The sequence below is a fragment of the Dreissena polymorpha genome, chromosome 16, assembly GCF_020536995.1.
Source record: "Dreissena polymorpha isolate Duluth1 chromosome 16, UMN_Dpol_1.0, whole genome shotgun sequence".
Lineage (NCBI taxonomy): Eukaryota > Metazoa > Mollusca > Bivalvia > Myida > Dreissenidae > Dreissena > Dreissena polymorpha.
This window is the reverse complement of record NC_068370.1, coordinates 14,325,434-14,351,827: the sequence shown is the minus strand read 5'-3', so window position 1 is coordinate 14,351,827 and position 26,394 is coordinate 14,325,434. Positions and strand designations below refer to the sequence as shown.

General features: G+C 33.4%; 1 protein-coding gene, 2 long non-coding RNA genes and 1 other non-coding gene across 4 annotated transcripts; 2 read left to right on the top strand and 2 right to left on the bottom strand.

The window, feature by feature from the left end:
• Positions 1–997: 997 nt before the first annotated feature.
• On the bottom strand, positions 998–3,341 carry LOC127862274 (uncharacterized). The gene is made up of 2 exons (XR_008040529.1): positions 3,169–3,341; positions 998–1,356 (listed from the first exon to the last, which is right to left on the bottom strand). It is a non-coding gene; the product is annotated as an uncharacterized LOC127862274 (long non-coding RNA).
• Positions 3,342–8,646: 5,305 nt separating this feature from the next.
• LOC127862581 (sushi, von Willebrand factor type A, EGF and pentraxin domain-containing protein 1-like) lies at positions 8,647–12,228 on the top strand. The gene is made up of 5 exons (XM_052401776.1): positions 8,647–8,695; positions 9,177–9,440; positions 9,692–9,952; positions 10,400–11,438; positions 12,104–12,228. Exons 1-4 carry the CDS (start codon positions 8,653–8,655, stop codon positions 11,095–11,097), a joined length of 1,266 nt encoding a protein of 421 aa, XP_052257736.1. The 5' UTR covers positions 8,647–8,652; the 3' UTR covers positions 11,098–11,438; positions 12,104–12,228.
• A 51-nt stretch (positions 12,229–12,279) lies between these two features.
• On the bottom strand, positions 12,280–26,203 carry LOC127862582 (uncharacterized). Its single transcript, XR_008040688.1, has 3 exons — positions 26,098–26,203; positions 22,956–23,095; positions 12,280–12,417 (listed from the first exon to the last, which is right to left on the bottom strand). It is a non-coding gene; the product is annotated as an uncharacterized LOC127862582 (long non-coding RNA).
• Trnam-cau (transfer RNA methionine (anticodon CAU)) lies at positions 23,149–23,221 on the top strand. Its single transcript has one exon. It is a non-coding gene; the product is annotated as a tRNA-Met (tRNA).
• Positions 26,204–26,394: the final 191 nt, after the last annotated feature.

Genomic DNA, 26,394 nt, shown 5'->3' with positions numbered 1-26,394 from the left:
ATATATTCGTCTACACTATATAAATTTGCATTCAAACATATAAGCGAGCAGTTACGTTTGTATTTAACAATATTACCATCAATGGTCAACTAAATTGACATTGTGAAAAGACTTTCTAGAATATCAGAGATCCACTCATCATTTTGTTTGAGTGGTTTTCATTTGACAATATATTCCAAGAGTCAATGTGTTTGGGAATTGTGCGTCGTAAACGTCGGCCTTCCGTTTAGTCACTGTGCTGTCTCAAGTGTTGTTTTCGTAAAACTCTTGTGCGCCCCATTTATTCGACAGCAATGTGATGACGAGCTCTCTACAATTGCGACCAGCAATACTAGACACATGGTGTTAAACTAAATCAAACAATACAAAAAAATCACTCATTAGCCTTTAGCTTACTCGTTACCTGCATGTCCGTATGTTCGTTTATCTGCACAAAGATAAGCGATAAGATATATATTAATTTGATATATTTTCAAGCATGGTTAAGTTCGCAAGTGATTTGTTCCAATAATATATATCCTATCCGAAGCTTACTACAAACGAATGGTATTTACTCAATGTAATATTGATGCATTACAAACTGAAGAGTGATTATTCCGCTTTAATTCATTTATATATAATGTATTCATTGTATTTATCAATTTATTTTTTTTTACTTTTTGTGGGGGTTGCGTTGCTTGGTAAGATGTTCTGGACAAATTATGTTATGCTAGGTTTGTTTAAGTTAGACTTCAATAATACCAATAACATGTACAAGTTTGTGCGATTCAAAAGTTCTAAAGGGAATTTGGTTTTGTCAGGATTCACTGTTCTTCTATAAAATAAGAAAATACTTAACTGATCCTATTTTTAGAGCGTATCTCACGCCATGCTGTTATAAAAGATTGCTAATAATAAATCAGTTTAAACTAAATGTGATCCGACTGAATGTTTCAGTGTCACTGACAGTCAGTGCGCATATTTTTGTGAATACGCAACATATAATAAGACAAATCTATACAATTAAGCTTTCGTTTATTGAGTTCAGAATAATGGCGGGTTACATAATGTTAAACACCGGAATGCCATTTGAGGTGACACACGCTGCGAAGACACAGCCCCATTGCCTCGTGGCAAGCCCTACCCTCGCAATTTTGCGGCATATGCATTGGCGACTTTCGGCAAGGACTAATACACGTATGAAAGGTCTCCATGCACTGCTGTTTACAGGCCATTCTGTTAGACCCACGCAACGGCGAGGCTGAGGTTACGGCTAGCAGCACAACCACTATCAAGATAGCCGCTTTGGTGTCCATTGTATATGCTTTGAGATTCTGGAGTTTCAAACTATGGTTATGTCACCAGACAGCAATAAGTCTGAAATGGTAACGACAATGGTGAGTATTTGCAAACTCCGAAAATTGAATTGTTAACATATTCCTGTTTTGTTGTTTATATTTTAAATAAAATAAAACGTGACGTTGTAATATACTCAATGGTGCGCAAAGTATAAAGTGTTCACATTAAATACATTTTAAAATACATGAGAAGTAAATCAAACAATCCTTAAAATTAAACTAACATAACCAAATGCAACCTGTAACGATTAAGACACTTTACATTAAAACCTCAACATAGTAAGTCGTAGCAAAAAAAAATCAATTCGTTTGTAATTTTATTTGATATTTTATTCTTTAAACCTGACGACCTTTTAAACATAATGAATAGATAATCAGAGAAACATTAAATCTTCTTGGATTGCAATTTTCACAAAAAACGTGGATAACAGTATATTTCAGAAATAAGTAAAATTTACAATTGCCCTAAGATAAAGACGCATACGTATAAGTATAGTTGTTAGAATGTCCTATTTATGCATATGACAGAAACATAGCAATTAATAAAACTAAGCAGATTGATGTTTACTTCTCAATTATGTGTGAAGAAGATAAATTTAAGTTTTTGTTCACCCGTCCAGATATGATAAAATTTTGGCCAAAGCCTGCTGTAACATACTGAAAATAAGAAATGATACTATTTACAGTATATATTTTAACTGAATCACATATTTAATTTGTATGATGCATGCAATTTGTTTCTATACGAATTATAAGTTTTATGATATATCTGAAAATGTGTGCTAAACTTTACTTGTCATATCTGATCAGGGAGGATAAACAATTATTTATTTTTAATACTGGTATATACCGGAAAATAGTTTGCAAAGCTAACTTAAACCGTCAACTCTTAATGTCATGTTTTAATACAATTTCAGACAAATACGTAAATATCTTGATAAGCAGATATTTCCAAGTGTTTAATATGTAAAAACATTATTAAATTTTACATTGAACATAATGATTATTTAATTTTAATATATACATTTTAGTTTGATAAGTGTAATAGAGTTTTGTTATGTTATGTTGTATTTTATGTCAGTTTTAATGAGATTGTGGTATATAGTCTATTTTATTAATTCACTTAAAATGGCCACATTTATACATGCTATGCATCTTTGATTGTAATAATTGTTATGATGAATTGTGGATGAGACTTAAAAAATCTAATAAACTATAAGCATTGAATATTTTACATATTTTAGCAACAAAAGTAATGTTGTGAAAGTTGTTACGGGAGTCTCAATGCATTATTATGTACAATTTACATGGTTTGAAACGCGATCTACCACACTGTCAACACATCGATAATTAATGAATTATGCGTTGCGGTAAAAACACAGTTTTATAATAGGTGGTATATTCGATTTAATAAAACCGTTAATTTAATTTAGCACTTTGATTACATTCATTAGCATGATACTTTAATTGTTTATAACATTATATTTAGCGCTTATTCAGTCAATATTTTAGTCTGATTTAAGTGTAAAAAGACGGAGTAAATATACAGTTTGAATTATATATATAATTTTATATGACGAATAATATACAAAACAATTTACTTCTAAGTATTTGTTTTTGCGTTAATAATCACCGGTATGTCGTTATGCTGATTGTTGTCAAACCACGAGGGCTTTCCTGGTTTAATTCCTGAGCATCTGATTTCAATACCATTGGTTATTACCGCATTAACTAACAGTAAGACTGAAATTATTTCTCAGTTATAACGAATATCATCTATCAATGTTATACACTACATTTACATTTTACATAATTCTTCAAAATATCTTACCTTTACCTCTAACTCCAAGATTAAGACTAGTACAGTTCGAGCTCTAAGAAGCAACTACGTAACGATAAAACAGTATTTGCGATGTCACGTACAGTAAACAATACCACAAATATTCGTACAAAGCAGTAATACACTAGCAAGGCGGTGCGTGCGTCAATGCACTTGTACCAGAGTACAAGTTTCAAGTGATCTCTATCTTGCATATTTGAAACTACATGTTACGTGAAGGGCCTTGTGAGTCAAAAAGTGCAAGGAACGTTCCAAAAACAATTCATATGTTTGTTTTATGTATGAAAACATGCAACAAGTGCAATAAATTCTCGTTGTACTTAACGATGGATGTAGGTAATGGCGCTATTTGTGTATTTTTGATGGTTTAGATTGGAATGCGATTCATAATAAACTTACAATGCATGTTACAAACTACGTATCTATGTGTATATAATTTAATGCACCATTAATTTTGTGTTCCTTTTGTTTGTCTACAACACATCGTCGCGCATTCCACAATCTGTGCGTTTTGTTTGACGGCTAACCACAGGTCTATACGACACTCGGTACATGGCAAAATAATAATGAAAACATTTTTTATGCAACATCATCTTTTATCTTTTATTTGATGTCCATGAAACGATTCATCTAAGCTCTTGTATATGGATAGAAGTGTTATATGTTACAAAATTCCGTGTTTATATAATCATGCAATCATAGTTATTGTGATGCAATTCAACGAATGTGATAAATCATAGCAAACAAACAAATATGCTCTAATGGTGCAACGAACTGCGTTTTACAATATATTGCGATGCTGTAAACCTATATTGCAATATGTTTTGCAATAGAAAAAAACACATACAGTGATTAAACACGTACAGTTTACAACTTAAACATAAAAAAGTTATTTGTTTTACACCTTTACTTGAGAGTTAATGTCAAGTAGCTTATGTAAAAAGTAATTTTCAATTTCTACATCGCTCAATGAAATCAAGCTATAGCTTCGATTGGTTTTGATATATATTCACCTTTAAATACTAATTTATTTATTTTAAATGCATGGCACACCTTTTCATATAAACATAATCAACTAAGGGTTGTTTGAAATTACACTAATAATTATAAAATTAATATTAAAACAATTTATTAAAACAAATAAAACAAATTATTATCCCATTATATGATTCTTTCAGTTTCTCTTCTTTCATATTCTGACAATAATGGTATTTTAAATAAGATGTAATGTTTCATAACAATTATCTTGAAAAGTACCGTAGCATGGTTCTACTTTCTCAACAATGTGAACCCAACAAACTTTAATGACTTTTACGATGTTCGCCATTTTGTTTATGACAGCTTTGCAAAGTTCACGCGCAAAAAAAACAACCTTGAACAATATAAAAATCTTGTGTTTATTTCGAATGTCATTGATTTTGTAAGTCGGAATGGCACGTGCAAGTAAACCAATTAATATTGCGATACAGCAAAACCGTAACGCGGTACGATACACCGTTTTATTGTACGGTACTGTATACAACTATTCATGTATGTGGTTCTACAACGAATAAGGTTACACAATTTTTAAGTGGTACTTCTTGTAATTAAACGAGTCGCGCTATACGAGAATAGAGGTTTATATCCAGATGTTACCGTACTGTATCATTATATAATTTGTCAACGAATAAGGTTACACAATTTTTAAGTGGTACTTCTTGTAATTAAACGAGTCGCGCTATACGAGAATAGAGGTTTATATCCAGATGTTACCGTACTGTATCATTATATAATTTGTAACACTCTTAAACTAAATTATTTATAATAAAGGTAATGAAAATATATTGCAACCAATCATATCACTGAGTAAACGACATGTTTAACATCTCATCTTATAAAGCAAGTGATTTTACATTTATTATCGTGTTATAAGTTTGTTTGGCAAATTATTATGTATATGTTTGATATATTCTATTGTATAACTGAATTCAAAATATGTATAACCATGAACAAGCATGTACATTTAACAACTCATATATAAAAAAATGACATTCAAGCCTACAAACATGTCATTTAGCGGGGAAACAAGCACGTTATCATTGCTTCCCGAAACAATTCAATTGTCGGATGTTGATGCCAGGAGGATTAGTTTCTGCACGAGCTAACAAAGCGAATATGTTATGTGTCTAATTCTTATTATCGTATTTGATTTGGTATACGTATTTTAGCTAACTCATTTTACAATAATCCATTTCATTGTGATAATAGTTTTTTCATGTGCATTTGCCCTGGCGAATTCTTCCTCTGAAATGCCTTTAGGAAAAAAGTTTACTACACAATATACATGGTAAACCAGTGCTTGTCCATTTAAGTATACGTGGGTAACAGGATGATCTTCTGTTGTGTTGATGCCTCTGTTGTTATAACACATTGAACGGGATTTTACCAGAAAAACGAAGTATATATAGACCCTATGTATCGGCATGATAACTTCTGGATAAAACTGCTTTGCACAGACATTTCCAGTGCGGTTTCCCCTGTATTAATCATACGTTTTTGTTCGCATGTAGAGTCTTTTGCTACTGAATTTATCGGAGACGTATGGCTGCCGTTATTCATCCGAGGACGCACGACTGCTCTTATTCATTCGATGACAAATTGGTGTTGTCGTTCACCAATGGCTGTTGTTGTTCATCAAATTAAATTAAAGTGCAAACCGAACTTAAAAACGATTCATACAAACTTTCTGAAATTGCACATCAATAGCTTAGCGAAATCATTGGGCTTATTTCTTTGGTGTCAAATCGGTTTGATCGCATTAATATTTCAACCACAAAGACAAATTCCTTATGCGTTTAGATTATCACTGCCGGCTAACGGAACTCGTACCGACAAAATCAATTATAAAAGAGGATTTTAATTAAGGTTTTTATGGCGACAAGGATTTGTTTTTTATACGCATATTTCATACTTTTCAGCGTGGAGGCTTAATTAGACATTTGTTCGACGTTGTTGATATGTAGTAGGTGTGGGTTGGAGGGGGGCATATGGTATACCCAATTCCATGGAGAAATATTTTCATTTTATTGGAGGCGTAGACCAATATAATTGTCATAACGGAAACACAAGGTTTGATGAAAGGAAGACCACAAGGATGGACTTACGTCAACGTTAGTACCAGCGCGGTCAGTTAATTTATAATGAAATAAATCAAGTTATATCGAATGACCAATGAACATCTTGGATCGGACTAATTCTTGATTAAGATTGGACATAACAAGTACAGGTATTGCTTCAGCTTTCGTGGGTATACGCACAATATAGAGAGAGGATAGAATTCAAACAAAACGTTAATGTGTATTTTATGAAAAGGGAGATACCAAATTGACCTGTACTACACGTATGATGTTTTCTCTTTTATCCTTATTGCAAGACCATTCAATTGCAAACATTTATTTAGAGCTCTACAAGAACGTAATAAGGAAATAGCATATGTTAAGAAAGTGTTTTATAAGTGACTGCTAATGCAGATATGACAAGAATGATACAAATTTATTAAAGACGACATGCGTATGCGGAAGTTCATAGATTGAACTTAGATTTTCAAGTGCTAGCGACTTAAACAGTTTGTTGTACGACGTTGTTACACAGCAAACGAGCCATCCGCTTCGCGACATACGTAGCCAGTATTACATCGAAATATTTCAACATATGAAATAAGTGATACACACAATTTAGGATAAACTTTTGATTATATTTTATTACCATAATTTTTATAAATTAAAATGCTTGATGATGTTAACTCTTTTAGTGAATTGATATAATGATTAATAAAATGTTTAAATTTAGGAAGACATACATGATCAGTTTTTTTCTCTTAGCTGTTGTTACATACGCTGTACGGTATGTAGTAGATTTGGAAATCTAAAAGCAGTGTCTGTTATCGGAATTTATATTCATGAAAAAATATACTTTTTTTAATTATTGTGCTGAGCAAGCATTCCGTAAACTACGACGAGACAAAATATGATATCGATTAGCGATGTGTTAACATTGAACTGGATAATTTTCTGGGACATTTAAACACTTTTCACTATTTACATTTATAAAACCGGTACCGTAATCATGTGTTCAAATACGCTATTTATGTAATGAAATTGACGTCATCGACAAAGTCTTTGAAAACACTAGCCATTTGTGATACAAATTCAAGTTAAACACGTTTAGAAGATAAATTAATACGGTATTCACTGTTTCCGAACATGATAATGTGTAACCATTAGCATTGTGTATAATATTTATTGAAATTTAAAAGCATAGCAAATACACGGTTGCTTCGCATTATTATTCCAATCAATGACTAGAGCACATGCATATTTTGGATCTCTTGAACGACAATTGTTAATATCAATGCCAACAGCTTGGTTATGATAGATAAAATGTTTTGCAAGTATATATTTTGTTATACTAATTGAATATGTTTAAATTTTTATTTTATTTTTGTTTGAAAATATATTTATTAGTATTTATATTTAATACATTTTTCGCATTGCAATTCTTAATGTATGATGCCAAACATTTGTATGTGATATGTTATGCCGACGGAAAAAAATTGTTTTACGTCAACTGACATAATCTTTAGTTTGCCAACTTCTTAAAGGGGCCTTTTCACAGATTTTGGCATTTTTTTAACTTATTCATTAAATGCTTTATATTGATAAATGTAAACATTGGATCATAAAAGCTAAAAAATCAAGAAAAAAATTAAAAAAAGGAGAAGAACATTACCCGGAGCAGGTTTCGAACCAGTGACCCCTGGAGTCCTGCCAGAGTCCTGAAGTAAAAACGCTTTAGCCTACTGAGCTATTCCGCCGAGTACATATTCTAGACGTATTTTATACGTTATATAAGCAATCTTCGTAGTTTCACAAAATTTAACGACAAAAACAGAACTCTCCAAATTATTCAATCGTTTCGCGTTGCAACGCTTTATAATTTTTAGGTTTTAAAATCGTCAAAAGATGCATATAATGGCTATATTAGAGCATGGTTAATGTTCAGTATTACTGTTTCCTCACAAATATCATAACTAAAACGAAAACTTACGAATCTGAAACAACTATTTTCAATTTTGTCAATTTACCAAAGCGTGAAAAGATCCCTTTAATTATATGTACTCTCAGCAAATGACATGACTATTTTGTGTGTGTTACCTTTTATAAAGACTATAAGGAAGTTAATTTTAAATAACCCTGTTTGAAAAAAAACGGCGATATAAATTTAGTAAAAAGGTATGTTTTGGGTAGAAAAACATTTCTTTAGTACCTTAAGATAATACTGGATGCGCCGAACGCATTACTTCTTTGCAAGTTAGAAATGATATTTTCCATATACCAACAAATATCTCGTGAAATTTTTTCCTATCTGCATGATATTGCCATATATACTTTTTCAATCGATATGTGAATACTTAATGTATTTTAGGCAGCGACAAGAATGATTGTCCGGAGCTGCCTTGCTTTACTTGTGATAGCCCAAAGTAAGCTTACATGTTTTCCGTACTTCTACATTCTGCCCACATTAAAGATACTTTCCCCACCAAACATAAAGTAATGAAGCAGTCAACGCGTGTAATTATTAGTGGACACATTTGATTATTTAATATACAGTTACATGTATGAATAGTTCCAATATCCAACATTATTTTCTTTCTGAAGTATTTATGTTTGTATTGTTTGATAATAAAAGTAAATAACAGAAAATGTTCCCGAGATGGAAATCATGGGATATAATATAATTTCACTGCATTTGTTTTTGTGTAAAAAGGACAAAAAATGCTGGCAAACATAATATTTTATTACATTTTTTAAAGGGTGATGTGTTTCTGCGTCTTGCATGTTAACAGTCACTGTAATTACATGACCAAATTATTATATTACATTTACTGATTCAATTACAAATATTTTGAATATTTCTTTTTAAATCAGTGATAAGAGTTTGAATTCAATGCCCCATTTCAGATGCTCTCATAGCCGATGGGTGTTCATCACAAATACAATCATGTACAAATTGCTATGTTAGCGAAAAAAAGTGCTCTAAAGATGAAGTAAGCGGCAAAAATAAAACCAGCTGTATGAGTGTCATAGATAATGACTCGATGGTCCAAATAGTGTCATGGGTTCACCATGACAATAAATGCTTCAAGTTCAATAATTGTGAAGGAAACACTGGACATCTTGTGTACGCGGCTAATGATGTTTCGAGACGCCGTGTATGTCACACAGGTACGCATCCTTGCATTGTGTTGTTTTCTTTTTCGCCGCGATAAAAATTATTGTTTTGTTTATAGATAAAATGTTTATTAAAATAACGATTTTCTGTTAATTATAGAAGCGTATAGTCAGAAAATGTTATGACACTTATGCCATAAATATAGATTTATGTCTACACAATGTTTATACAAAGTCATAGTGTATTTCTTTGAAGAAAAACATTCCTAGTAGGTTCAATACATATAAAAAATATATACTTGTAGATTGTTTGAGTGTAGAATTTAAAATGGAAGCAAACAGATACGGACAAGTTTCTGCGCACAATAACTCTGTAGTTTATGATGGATTGGGAAATGACGAGGAATGTTTCGCTCACTGCATTGGCCACACATCCTGCGTGTCATCCTTCAATAGCAATAACAACAAGACATGTTGGATTCACAACTCTTGCGACCCATGTACAACCATATACGCAGTTGACTACACTACGTACACATGGATTTGCTTAGACAATGTCCAATCAGGTTTGTGTTGATAGTATTTGCCTCGTTGTTTGAATGGCGGCAACGCGCTGACACGACTGACAGACAAAACGCGCGTCAATAAGCAAAATACATGTTTCGTACCTTCTGTTTTAGCGTGTTGGTGCATTTATAGCGCAGACGTCAACAGAGGATGACGAATATCTTAATTGTCGTATTTAGCGCGTATTTTTGAGAACGTGTTGCGTGTTGTCGGTTAAGCAACCTAAAACTCGAAGAAAGACCAATATGCTAAACCGAAAGGTCATGGCTTTGCGGAAATCACGAAGTACAACAACATGTTTAAACGCATTCTGAACCTAACACGTGTTTGTAAACAATGTTTCCCTTAATATTAAACATAGCTGTAATTAATTAAGCACTAAAAATACATTGACAATATATAAATTGCTTGTCTCACAAAGCCTTTAATGTTGCTATTTCATACAGGTTGTCCGGCACTACAAAATATATTGCATGGTTACGTCAATAGCTCGGGTTTGAACAATGGGGACACTGCGTCGTATACTTGCGAACTGGGCTACACATTATCATCGTCAAGCACAAGGTTTTGTACAAGCAATCGAACATGGAATTCTTCAGAGCCTTCTTGTGATTTGATAACGTGTGCGTCACCACTTGCACCAGTCAACGGTGCTTTACACCTCAATGGATCTTCTTTTGGGGGCCGTGCTATTTACTCGTGCAACGTTGGACACTTTCTCAGTAGCTCTAATACTGCAACTTGCAATGCTTCTGGACAATGGGATACGCCGGCCCCAATATGTATTCTTCACAATTGTGGCAATCTATCAAAACCCCAAAACGGCTTGGTTAATTTTGCCGCTACAACCTACGGGGCAATTGCGTATTACGTCTGCGATGTTGGCTACAATTTGAATGGCAGTAAATCTAGTACGTGCAATGGAACAGGAGATTGGGATAGAGAGCCTCCAACATGTACACCGATAGATTGTGGTCCAATGTTAAACCCGTCTAATGGACATGTTAGTTATTTCAGCACCACGTACGGCTCTATTGCTAACTACTCGTGCAATTTGGGATACTTCATGTATGGATCAAACAGTACAACGTGCATGGCAGAAGGCCACTGGTTGACCACAAATCCTGACTGCGCACAGCTTTGATTGTGGGCAATTGTACAGTTCAGTTAATGGCACCGTCACTGTGACAAATACAACGTATGGAGCAATAGCAAACTACTCCTGTGATACTGGTTATTCCTTGGTTGGCCCTGAAAGCACCACGTGCAATTCGACGGGTCACTGGAACAAAGCAGCTCCAATATGTTCACAAATTGTATGCGGTAATATTACAATCACCAATGGTTTGGTTTCCTACTCCGGTGCAAAAGTCTATGGCGATCATGCAAACATCACGTGCGATGCTGGTTACCAGCTTAGCGGTCCATCAACACGTATCTGCTTGGGGAACTGGAGTCAACCAGAATCTTCATGCATAGATATGGGTTCGTTACATCACTGAATTAATGATCGTTTGAAAAAAAAAATATACATATTCGTATTCATAAGTTCTATTATGTAGAACCAATACATTTTGATTGTAAATCTAAGCTGAAATACATTTTTGTCAGAAAATAGTATAAACAATTTGTATGACCTTTATTTCTCTATATTCTAAATATGCATACTCAAATTCCTGTAAATCAGAAGAAAAGAAACTAAAAAAACATTATCGAGAGTGAATTGTCTGTCGACATTTCTTAAAATATCTGTTTGACAATACTACTAAGAAGATTTGTTTTGGGCGTAAGTGCAAACCGTTATTATTTCAACCTGTGAAACCTATATATCATGTGATTAACTTGTTCATTTCTCTGAAAAACAATATACAAAGATATCAGACAACTTTAAAACATGATAGCCTGTGAGACTAAAACATTTTGGCTGGTGCAAAAACAACTTCAATCGATCAAACAGTCAAACAATTGAATAAAACATCGCCAATATTATTACTACTTTATAAATATTGTTTCGATGTAAATACCGGTACTTACTTAACATATATAAACAATGATAATTATTACGAAAACACAATAGAATAGCAGATGCTTATAAATTGAGCTTATATCAACGTTTTTTACTTGCATGTGTTGCATGCATTGCATTTCAGGTGCAACAAGCCTAACCATTTCAAACACGACTAAGATCTTTAAACGTATCTACATCTCACCCTGTATTTGCAATACAGAAGCTGAGTGGGGTAACTTGACAAATGAGGAGATTATATACATTCTAGTCAAAGAACTTACAATTGAACAGTCTCAAACAACGATGGCCAGATCAAAGAAAGAAAGCAGACAGGACTCTCGTGTATCCTCGGCGTCCATAGGACGGGTAGCAGTGGTTGTCATGTTGACCATACTTGTAATGGTGATAAGCCTCGATTTCCTTACACTGTGGAGGACCATGAACAAGCGAGGGTGCCTAAACAAGAGGAACACATCGCCTTAAAAGGTCATGACCGATCCCACGAAGATATATATGAATGGCATATGATCGACGTTATCGCCATGCTGTATTTGTACAAATAAGTAGTTACAGATGTGTATTACTAACAGAATATCTAATTACGTTAGATACGTTTTTTAAATTATAAATGGACTTGCAATCAGCGGTTTTGTGCAAAAATTCATTATATATTTTAAACTTGTTGCCAAGCTTAAATGTGGCTCTGATACAGGTTTTACTACAAGTCATGTCGTCGCAAAATGATACGAGGTTACAGTTCTGTTGTTGTGGCAAAGTACTGCTAGTAGGTCAAGTCAATGCACATGTATATGTTTGTTAATTTTCATTGATGACTTTGATTAATTGTGTTGGTTGTGCATTTGCACTGCTTAAAACGGAGCCGATGGTTTAACAAGAAATTAGTATGTTAAGGGGACTACCAGAGTATACATGTTTTTAATGCTTCATAATTTATTTTGCTTTGCTTTGTTGATTCAAATAAGATGCATTCTTTTTATATAAAGCGTTAAAGTAAACGCATGCATTTAAATGATTTTGTAATTTAAAATATTTGTTTTAAGTTTTAAATTGATTAATATTATGCTTGGCAAATACGTGCATCCTTACTTTAATCCTATTAACCAAGTGATCTTTTATATGATTTAGTCGAATATAGGAACACAAATACAACATTTTCTAGCAGGAAGGTACAAATAATACATTGATCCAATAAATAGTTTTACGCTTGATTATATGTACATGTACCTATAAGCCCTGTCCCACACACTGATCATGCTATATTACATGAAGCCCTGTCATACACATTACCGGAGAGCCATGTCTTACACGCTTGTCATGCTTAAATACCCGAAAGCCACTTCATACACGCTTGCCAAGCTTTATTGGCTTAAATCCTGTCAAACACGCTGACCATGCTATATTACCTGAAAGCCCCGCCCTACACGCTGGTTATGATATATTACCTGAAAGTCCTATCTCACACGTTGGTCACGATCTATTAACGGCAAACCACGCCCTACACAATGGTCATGATATATTACCTGAAAGCCCTGTCATACACGCTCGTCATGCTATATTACCGGAAAGCCGTTTCGCACACGCTGATCATGCTATATTACCTTAATGCCGTTCCCACACTGGACATGCTACACTACATGAAAGCCTTAACCTACACGCTTGTCATACTATATTACTGTAAAGCCATGTCCTACACGCTTGTCATGCTATATTACCGGAAAGCCATGTCCTACACGCTTGTCAGCTATATTAACGGAAAGCCATGTCCTACACGCGTGTCATGCTATATTAGCCGGAATGGTTCAAAATGATGACGTCAAATGATGACATAAAGCTGCCGGCTAACGCAATCGGTAGAGCACTATATTCTTAATCTCGGGTTACATGCGTTCGAGCCCTACGTTGGGCGATAGTATTTTGTTATAGAAAACACGTTTTCTAATGATGCAATTATTATTATATTTAGATATTCAATAGTGTGTATCATTCCTTTAAAACGCATGAAAAACACATGCATCTTATATAAGTACGGTGATCTGAAATTCAGCATAGTTTTAAATTTAGGATCTAGATGTATAATGAACAATTACCTATAAGCGATGAATTCATGCATGCCAATATTTCTTCTGTTGACATTAAACGAAATAAGCGAGTCATGTCGGGTTACTTTCTAAATAAAATAACATATTTTGCTCCAAGGCATGTTTACACTTAATACAGTTCTTCTGGTCTTATGTTTTGGAGATATTGATAGGACAAACAAAGATGTTTGCTAGACCAATGAAATCTGATTATGTTAGATACTAAAGTAAAACATTGCGCTGCAACTAGTTACATTTAACAAGAAAACGGCCTAAAAAAAGGTTCACAAACAGTCGACTTTGATTTGTGTCGAGTTCCTTCTTTCTTTTGAACATGGTATATCTTTGTATTGCTAAAGCGAGTCAGCTTAGAGTGCCCTTTTATAAAAGGTCTTGTTATGGGGGTCTCTTTGCACAAAATAGTGTTATTATGTTTGCTTAAAGTTGTCGCCTATACATTAAAGTATATAAAAAAAATATTAGGTATGGTGTGACCTTTCTGATGTTTCCCAGTGGTGTCATTCAAAATTATGACGTTAAATGTTGACAAAATCAGCCCGGCTAGCCTAGTCGGTAGACCACGAGACTCATAATCTGGGTCGTGGGTTTCAGTCCAACGTATGGGCGATTTCATTTATATATGTACTATAACTCGTTACACATACGCACATTTTCGAGCGTTTATGTCATGTCATGTCGTCAAATGTGGACGCACACTATTGTATTTGTATTATATATCGGGAATAACGAAACTCCAACATAATCACCTAGAAGGAAATCATGTCCAAGATTTTTTAAAGCAATCAAAATAAATAAAAAATTGATTTAATTGCAATCAAATTATTTCTTGGTAAATTTTTACCCTAGAAACAGTATATCAACTTCTGAGACACGATGAAATAAAGTTAAAACAAGTATCAATAATATTCCATTATATTTTTGAAGATTTCAGAACATAGCATCATCAAGTACAAACTCCACATCACTGTAACTTATGCTGCTGCTGCTGCTGCTGCTGCTGATGATGATGATGATGATGATGATGATGATGATGATGATGATGATGATGATGATGATGATGATGATGATGATGATGATGTGATGATGATGATGATGATGATGATGATGATACTCTGTAATTACTTTTTCAAATACATTTATTAATACATATATGTATACAAGTAAAGAAATTTGAGTTAAAGTAGGATCATGACATAATTATAGAAGCTGTTGAATTTTGTGAAAAATGAAAATGGTTAGGTCAAACGTTTTTACAACATTAGATGACGACCTCGCCCGATAATTCCGGATTGATTTGAGGTTATCAACAAATGGCTTATTCTTTTGCAACTTCATTACAAGATTGTACAAATATCAAACACAAGCATTATTAAGCAATGTCATTGGATGTAACATCGAGTGAATTGTCGTCATCAAAAAGGCGGTCGATGATTTTAGATGATCAAGACATATCATCAACATGAACTAAAATAGAAGTGGTCCTACCACTGAGCCTTGTGGGACTCCGGCATTGATTATAGGGTCTTTTTTTACGGTATAGACGAACTCTGAGGCGTCTATGTGAAGATGCGCCTATTCTGCGTCACTTGCTTGCAGGTCAGTCTAACGTCAACGATATATTGCGTGAATGCTTAGCTCGGCATTAATTCATGTGTATGATTAATTCGAAGTGATCCTTCTGTGCCTGAGGTTTGATACGGTGGGAAATCGGAATCCAAGTACTATGACTCGTCGAATATTTCTATTTTTCACATGTTTCAGCTAAAGGGTCAAATTCAGTCTCATAGTTGTACAATGTTATTAATGCCTTATGAGACCTCGCATGTTCTCACTTAAGAGTTGTAGGCAGCTGTAACAAGTGCCCCATAAAGAGGCAAGTGCGTTATAATCATGATAGACATGCTATTGTTTGAGTATAAAATTGCAGAAAAAGTAAATTAAATAAATGTACATTTAATCATAATATATTCATAGTTTTTTAAATGTTGTAACCGGTTTAATGATTGAAACGGCATTATCATACATACGCATTGAACATAAACAAAACTGTATTTGCAGCACAGCGTAGTATTGCATTCATCAGATACTTTAAGACCAATCAGAAGGTCCAGCTTTCCGTCTTAGTCTTTTAAGTTTGCAAAGGCAGTATTGTTATTGTTGTTGCACTTTTTTCTTATATTGTTTTCTTAACATTGCATTAGTTATCAATACTTCAATATTTTCTTTGAACGATGAAATTGCATGCAAACGGCTCGTGTGCATGTGAGGAAGAAAGACATTTCGATTAAAAATATGCTAACATATTTTGATGTGTTTGTTCTTCATATTGTGTACAATGTGTATACGGTTATTGAGTTAATAAAACTTAGATTAACAATTTCACAGTAACACTCTTTGCTTACAAGTCATCAATGTTGGTGATGATATTTGCCAACATAAACCGAGTGTTTTAGATCCGATAAATATATTAGTAGATTATAATAAAAAAGTGTTATCATTATCGAACATATATGATACTTGAATTACAGTTTTAATTGAACTCAAATTGTTCGGAGAGCCTTTGTATAATATATATAGTCGGTTTTCCATTTTTTATTTATTTTCTATTGCATTTTAAGTCTTTTTATTACAAATAAAGGACATATTTGGGCTAAAACATTCATAGTTTATCCCGATGATAATGCGAAGCTATTTACGACAACCAGTATTTATACCCATTTAAACATAAATACATAAAACACATTCAGTGATGTAGTGCAGGCGGTGGCTTTTCATTCTTTCTCCTGTTTTAAATAGTCATCGGATGATGCAAAAAGATGTGAAATGAAATATATGTCAAATAGGGTTCATGCGAGAAGCATCAGTTTTCAACTGCGCTTAGGGTGGGAAGCACGAACGAGACAAGTACCTAATAGCAACGAACAATCAGGCGGGTACAGATCGCGTGGCTGCGAAATGGTGTACGTTGTGGAATCAAGTATCATTATTTCATCAGGTTAAACGGACCTATTCACAGATTTGATTATTTGCCTTTTCTATTATTTTTTTCAAACATTGAAGAAAAGCATATCAAGCATAACAGCTAATGGAGAAACATCACCGGAATTAGATACATTAGATAAATTATCACTTGACCAGTATTCAGTATATAACTATCCATAAAGCAAATGGACGCAATTTCGTTTCAATTGCATCACATAAATAAATACATAAATAAATAAGTTCGTCCTTTAATGTATATGCTGTCAAAATCACGAGAACATATCATTTTTTAGGTCTCACATCTGGAGATATATCATTTGTAAGGTCTCATATCTGGCGAATATATCATTTGATGGCTATCAAATATCCTAAATGAACATATATTTGTAACTGCAACTTTTAATTCGATACTAAATCTAATTATTTCATTGCTTAACTTCACAAAGGCTATGATTGGTTGATTTAAAAGTTCAAATGGCGGACAGTCATAATCAGTTCTAAGATACTTCGACATTATTTATTTTATGATATGTTTCATCATATAATAAATCATGTCTTTGTTCGTTTTATTTCTAATTAAAAGAGTTAAAACTGCAAAGAGACAATGACGATACTGTGCTAGTTTTAATTTAAGAACGAATGCATTCAAATGTGAATGAATGATAATATGTGAAATAATGATAATTGTATTTGTGAAGTGTGAAACTCACTTTACAGATATTCATAATGCAGTTTTAAAATCATTTATCATTAGCGTGAATGTGCATGACTTCCTTTATGGATTTAGAGGTATGAAAGTATTAATAAGTGAAATTATACCCTCTTACACGTATTATGACACGGGACTGTTTAGTATTATAAATCATAAACAATTGGTGCGCAATTCTGCTATCTCATAAAACTCGATATGCCTGAAATCGTGATGAAAATAGCACGAACATTAAATAAACATATTTGATTATAACAGTAGTTGTAGTTGCAATCTTGCGCGGTTTCATGATAACACTACATGTATTTGAAATCACATTTACACTCGCTGTTTGTCAGCGTATTATTTCATTCACACTATGTGCTGTATAATTGTTTCGTAGCATGCCCACAAAAAGTGCCTAACGATTATTGCCGTTTTGGGTTTTTGAAAACACATAGTTCTTAACACCTAAATAAGTAATGTATAACTTTTTTTTTCAATCTGAAACCTACGCAATAACAAAAATAAGTAAAGGAGTACCAATTTGTGACTTTTTTTATTATTTACATTGATTTCCGCGATGAATCTAATTTGAAAACGAACATAAAATTCATCGAAGTTTTATTTTTTCTAGCCTGCACTATTTAAAAATGTAAGATTGAAATGGCGTCTGATAACGTTCTAGCAATGACCCAGCAACTAAATGACTCTAGACTGGCAAACAATGGGTCTTATATCATAGATCCAGCCCAGCCTTGAAAGCAATATTTCTCTTAACGTAAAGTTGTATGAAGTTGTTTCTTAATTTTGACTAAAACACAAACATATAATGTACTTCGTCCTAACCGCCTAAGGGCTATTTCACGAAGGGATGAAATATACCCTGTTACAAAATTAAATGAATTTACCTTTACCTTATAGGGCAATCTATTGAATATAGGAAAACAACAGTTTTATAATTAATATCGCTTTATTATGGTTGCTATTTTCAATTTGACATAGGCCTTTGTAACGTTCGACCTGTTGACCACCACTTCTTCCTGTGTAAATTCGTAGATCATATGCATATATATGTATTATAGTAACTGCATTTCGAAGTCCTCTAGAATTAATTTCTAATAAATATTGGTATAAGAGTATATTTTCTTTTGATACTTCTTTATAACATTTAAACGCAATTATTTACAACCCCACCTCGCACCGTAAGACATTTTAAGTTTCACGAACAATTCAAATAGAGATCAAGCAGTCTAAGGCTTTGTTTGGAAAAAAATAAGCTAGCCATTAGCTAAATACGGTGGCATAGAGGTAACATTCACTTCTCTTTTCTTAAATTGCTCTCCTCTTTTTTCTATCTCGTGGCCACGAGTTAGCTATGTCGTGGCCACGAGATAGAAAAAAGAGGAATGCAAAACTAAATAAAAGCGGCGTACAATTAAAAAAAGAGCGGTGCTTCTCTTTTTTTAAATTTCTCTCCTCTTTTTGACGATGCTGCGAAGCATCGTCTAAGTTATCATACCATGAAAAAATTCTTCACAATGGCAACCTATGTAAAAGACCGAGCCAGTCCGATTGAGATAGCTCGATTTTTCTAATCGGCATACCTCGCTGATTATCATTGATAAAGGTATAGGAAGCTCAGCTATAAATAGGACAGCATATTCTGGGAAAATATTTAATAATAGTTTAAAAACGTTAATTTTAAATCAGTTATATTCAATCCATTATATGTTTATAGATCAATGAAACAACTATGCATTTTCTGTATTGTATTTGACATTTGTCGTGATTCAGTAAATAAATTGCGAATTAAAACGTGTATAATTAACTTTCAACGCGATCATGGGTGTAAAGAAAACGAATTATTTCGAACCTGTCATTTGTAAACGTTGTAGCGACTATGGTATATAAACAGCATAATAGCCGTATCATATCTGTGATACTCGCTCTTCTGCGTGCTTTCTCATTTTGCATATTTTATAAACTTTCCAAACATAAATTACAGAGCCACATCAGTGCACATACTATGTTTGACAATTCACTTGTTTGTTGGATATTGTTTGCTGTTTTAAACACATATTAGGTCATATCGCGGAGATTAGTTAACCTTACCATGTTTTCATGGGCTAACTCACGTATTCAAGTGCTCTTACGACTATGTGCTCATACCCACTTTCGATCGGGAATCATCATGAAATAATTGCCGTACTTAACGAACAAACATGCCTAAGCTTATTGAATAAGAGAAAAAGAACAATAATCAAAAGAGAAAAAGTATATGTTCATGCACATGGGATTGTGAAATCACGTCCGCACACATAGCATCATTAAAAGGAAACAACGAAATATGAAGTTTGGTATGATATACATGTGAAATTAAAGAGCATTGTGTAATTAAAGAGCATGTCAAGTTTTGAATTTATATGCTGAAACGTAATGTTATAACCCACAAACGTTTTACTGTAACAGACAGTTTTTTTAAGATAATTGGTACAGAAAATACACGTCGAATACCTTTTTAAAGATATCTCTTGTTATATTTGATCGAGAATGTAACCCGCCTCCCAGTTTCGCTGAAAGGATCAAGTTCCCCACGGGTACTACTTCCCCGTACCCCCAAATTTTTTTTCGTACCCTACATTTTTCGTACCCAATCTTTTTCTTACCCAAATTTTTTTTCGTACCCAAATTTCTGCTCGTTACCATTTTTTTTTTCGTACCCATTTTTTTTCTTCCCAAATTTTTTTCGTAACAAAATCTTTTTACGTACTTAATTTTTTTTCGCATAATTGTTGTACCCAAAATTTTCGTACCCATTTTTTTCCTACCCAAAATGTTCGTTCTCACATACACAATTGTGGTGATGTAGATAAACTTAAATAGATGCTGTCATATCAATCCTGTTCAAAAGCATCGTCACACCAGTACTGTCAGTACTTTGATTTTATCTCGTGGCCACGAGTTAGCTATGTCGTGGCCACGAGATAGAAAAAAGAGGAGTGCAAAACTGAATAAAAGCGGCGTACAATTAAAAAAGAGCGGTGCAGTAAATAAAAGCAGAGTGCATTAAACAAAAGAGAAGAAAATTTTCGCTATCTCGAGATCCCGAGTTAGTAAGCCAATCAAATTTTGCGTAATATGTGTAAATATTCTGTACGCATATATATAGCTGGTCAAAGAAGGCAAGGCTCTAATATAACATAACGTACTACTATTAGTGCTACTAATACTGCTACTACTACTGCTGCTGCTGTTGTTGTTGCTGCTGTTACTACTACTACTACTACTACTACTACTACTACTACTACTACTACTACTACTACTACTACTACTACTACTTCTACTACTACTACTACTACTTCTACTACTACCACTACTACTAATACTACTACTTCTACTACTACTACTACTACGACTACTACTACAACTACTACTACTACTACTACTACTACTGCTACTACTACTTATACTACTTCTTCTTCTACTACTACTACTACTACTACTTCTACTACTACTACTACTACTACTACTACTACTACTACTACTACTACTACTACTACTACTACTACTACTACTACTACTACTACTACTACTACTACTACAACTACTACTACTACTACTACAACTACTACTACTACTACTACTACTACTACTACTACTACTACTACTACTACTACTACTACTACTACTACTACTACTACTACTACTACTACTACTACTACTACTACTACTACTACTACTACTACTACTACTACTACTACTACAACTACTACTACTACTACTACTACTATAAATCTTGCTCCACTTAGTTTGAGTTATTTTCTCGCGTCACTTTTTGCTCATAAATGGTTTCCGGAGCATATTTCGAAAGGTTCAAGAGATTTTAACTTTAAAACGAAACAGATAGTATGGCTATTTATTTGAAATGTCATAGGAAGATAGATGTCATTGATGGTGAGTTGTGCAAAATAATTAAACATCTTTTTCTGTTTTCATAATTTTACAGTAATTTCTTTATGTGATCCAGGGCATTTATAAAGTATAATATCAAATATCCAGTTGACACTTCTTATGTTAACTAACGACATTGTCGTTAAAACAGTTCTTAAAACTAAACAGCGACAAAGGGACATTCACGGAAGAGACAGTTGTTTTACATAAACGCTTAATATAAAGCTATATTTTGTTAAATGTCATATACAAGCGTCGAAGCGGTGTTTGTCAAACAATATATAAAATGTTTACAACGTTATGTTGTGTCGACTCTGGGAGGCAAAAACGGAAGCGCGTCTGACTCAATGTCACAAGGTTGCGTGTTCGAGTCATTTCAGGTTCACGTATGTTAAATATTGTGTTAAGTGAATACATTTGTTAAACTGTAATCATTTTGGTAATGTAAATGAAAGGTTTTTGCAGTAATCCGTGCAAGGGATACACATTTCAATAAACTGCAATCATTTAGGTTATGTAAATGAAAGGTTTTTGCAGTAATCCGTGCAAGGGACACACATTTCAATTGCTAGATGAATCATAAATGCTCTATTTACTGACGATTTCTTTTTGTTTTCAGAATTACATTGAAAATCTGTTGCGCTCAATGCTATTATTTTCACAAATTTGAACAAATAAACTGATCAAATAACCCATTTTTGTTCAATACCGAGTTCAACAAATGTTTACTCTTAGGTCTATCTACCATAAACAACAATAAATCAACGATAAGATAAGTCATATATAATCATGTGCTTAGCTGAGGAGTTTAACGATTCAGATAACCCAATAATAACTAATTATGACGCGATTTTTCACTATATATTGTTTTATGATTGGAAATGTATAACCTGTTTTTTTTTCAGTTTGACCTGTATTTGCATATTTCTATTCTTCACAGTACTACTCAGAGACAGCTGTCTGTCCGTTTAAGTCATTTAAGCAGACCATGTACATAGAAATTATTTTAGTTTACTACATTCACGTGTTCAAATACATTTGTATTTTTAACAGCAAGTCGACCAAAAATATGTGTGCTAAATCAATAAATTATATGACAGTCACATAGCGTTAATCACAATTAGTTGAAACTCTTACTGCACATTGGATTATATTGGATTATAAATTGATGTTATTTAATAGGTTTCAATTTTTTAATTGGTAAATCTGCTTGAAACATGTTGCCGTTTTAATGCAGGTAAATGACATACGGTAAGACGCGTCCAATGCGGAAATGGGATGTAGCGCCATCTCCTCGTGTCGGTTGTAAGATTAACGCGTCTTAAGCAGCAATGTGACGAAAAGCCATCCGTCCACAATCGTGCCCGTTGTAAAGATGGCTCTGAGGGAACTTGTCAACAAAAAATTAAAACAATTAAAGCAACGTCCGAAGGAGACAAATATGCCTCGGTAGCGCAGCAGGCAGCGCGTCAGTCTCATAATCTGAAGGTCGTGAGTTCGATCCTCACCCGGGGCATTTCTTTTGTTAAAATGATCCAGGAAACGGTTAATTTCCTTCAGGGAATTCCGAACAATGTATAATTGTGAAGGTTTTATCAATTGTAGTTACACTTCAAGTAGGGCGGCTTCTCTTAAAGTCGAAAACCCACAATACATTCCTGATCTATCTAGCGCTTAGGTCAGATAAGGGCCCTGACTCTTTTCCGGGGAAATGGGACACGTCTTCGTCATTCCATTTCTTGATACGCCCCCTTGTAATCGTAGTAATTCGATATTTACGTCAAAATATGATTACAACTAGTGCAAACATGATAATAAAACTCATGTAGATTTGATTAAGTTACGAACGGATATACATGTATATTTGTAGATTTATTAGGAATCGCTTCAAGCCGCAACACCTCATTGCGGGATTTTGTGTTCGTTGCATACTATTAATTCATACAGTTCCTGGAATGTTGTTCTAATAATGTTTGCACGACGGCAGCGCATCTTATGCATATTAGAAGGTTACGTGCTCTATCCGTTTTCTTACTATGTGAGGTACAAACACAAAAGTGTTGTTGTTCGAGAACATTTCATCATCGCTGTAATCTAAAACTGTTTTTGTTGTGTGCTACATTCGAAGCAAAAGTTATAACCGAGCCTATAATAATTTAACTACATAGACAAAAGCATAAGACATGGGCACATTCCCCTCGACCTAGACGTTATTCTAACATGCAACCTTCCGAAATGAAGTCAGATGCGCTATCGTTGCTCCCAAGACCAGAACAAACTCGCATATCTTGTATATAATAGAACACGAACGTGTAATACATTTTCTAGGCCATATTTAAAAGTATTTCTGAATACAAAGCCATATGATAGCGTTGTCTCTGTGCATGCGCTTAAATGTCCTGTCAGGTTCAATTATTACGTTAAGTCACATGACGTTAATTATTGTTCTAGTATTATCCAATTTATAGATATATATTAACAAAATCTGTAGTAAGTAAAATAAACATATGTAATATTATATGCTTAATGATTATATGTTTCTTAAAAATTAAATCTAGCTGTTAATACACTGTTATTTTGCAATGTAAAAACAGTAGTGGAACTATTTTACTGGATATATACTGAGCTCATCAACAGAACCATTCCTTTGTTCAAGTATACTTTCAATCATATATCCAGAAGCAATAATGTAAATATATTCCATATTAACGATTATTGTTTGTAACCCAACCCTTCGTATATAGCAGGCATGTTTTTCAAACTATAAAATCAGTATATTTATTAACCGTACATAAAAACAATTTCAGAAACAAACAGCTAGTTTAATGCCCTTGCCTATACATTAAATACAGAGTAGTAGCAATGTTCAGCGAATAGTAGAGATTTAAATGGGAAGCTAGCTTACAATTAAAATAATTGGTATATTTGTGTATTCTTTGAATCAGTTTGAAATTTATATATGTTTTGAAAGTTTCATTTTAAACTGATATACGAATTAAATGTAACGAAGACCAAAAGGTGTTTTGTTTTTACGAACTTATTGTGAAAGGCGTTATTTCTCATACAAGGTTTACCGATATTGATTGGACGAATATATATATATATATATATATATATATATATATATATATATATATATATATATATATATATATATATATATATATATATCAACATTAAACAAGTTTAGCCAGTTACAATAGTAACCTGAGTTGTTCCTATTCAAACTTCTCATCTAACATTTGTATAGAGATACAGACATTACAGCAGTAATAATGTTTGCATCATGATCACGCCATTTAGCAGTATTATTAGCATATGTTAAATCTTTTGCGCACTGAACTTACTTGAATTCAGCATGTTAATTCGCAAACAAACCTTTCTTGTTCATGTTTCATATTGTATATATACGGTGTACCTCAACACGCGACTGTTTAGATTATGTAAACAAGCGCGGACAATTATTGTGATTTATAAACAAATAGTTTAGTTCAAAATATTAATTTATTAATTTGTAGGAGAAGGTAAAACATTGTATAGTACAATACTATATTGGTCTGTGTAGTGTGCTGAAAGAATGAAGTATTTTACTGTTCTATAACAGATCGTGTGTGCTTATATACCCTGTGAAAGGCGTTATTTCTAATACATTGTTGACCGATATTGATTGGACGAAACCTCGAAAGCGGGTGTTGATTCATTTAAAAAATCACATTATCATAATACTGTCCTTAAGTCCCTGAACTTGGTCTTATTCAACTCAGAAATTAATTTCCTTTCTACAAATCTACATATCTTGTTATATTTGTACAAATGATGGGTCAAATTTTAAGAAATAACACGATACACAACTATTATGACCTACTTGTCATCGATCAGACCCGATTCAAGTATGAAATCTTCAGGAGTAAAGACACATATTTGCGTTGGGCCAATGAAATCACTCGTTTGTTTGAAATATTGGCCAGATGAAATGTATGTGAACAAAGGTTTCAAACAGCGCTGGACAGTTAGTTTTGATGCATAACTCAACGGCAAGAACGGTAAGAATGTTGTGTCATACTTTTTATTGAATTATGGTTCCGAACATTGCAGGGAAAATGCCCTTTACTCCGTAAAGATTTCGGTCTTGGATCGGGTCACTTTGAGTTGAATACACATAAACATATGTATATAATTATAGTGAATTTTTTAGAAAAGTTGATTTTCGTTATAATTTGATTATTTTTTATTCAAAATGTTCTGTTTACTAAGTAATATCAAAGCCACACGCTAACCACATGTGTTTCGAGATATTTGCGAATTAGGTTAACAATGTTTTTTTATTCGCTTGAAACATAACTCCACTTATGAAAAAATACAACCAACCAATTCACATGCATAATAATATACCTTCAAAGCGTCATCACTCTTACAACAGAATTGTTCGAGTTACGCGAGACACAAGTTATAAAATGTCACTTCCTTTTGTTAAAACTTTATCGAAATTCAGTTTATGTCCAATTCGAAGTGAATTAGATATGAACACCGTTTGAAATGAATTCACATGCAGGTTAATATGCTTCTACAGTTTCATTACTCTAACGTAATTTGTTTCAAATTTCGCAAGACAGCAGTCCAGAAATGTCATTATTTGCTGAACAGCCACACGTCCGCTTATGTAAAAATTCTGAACGAAAATGCATGGCT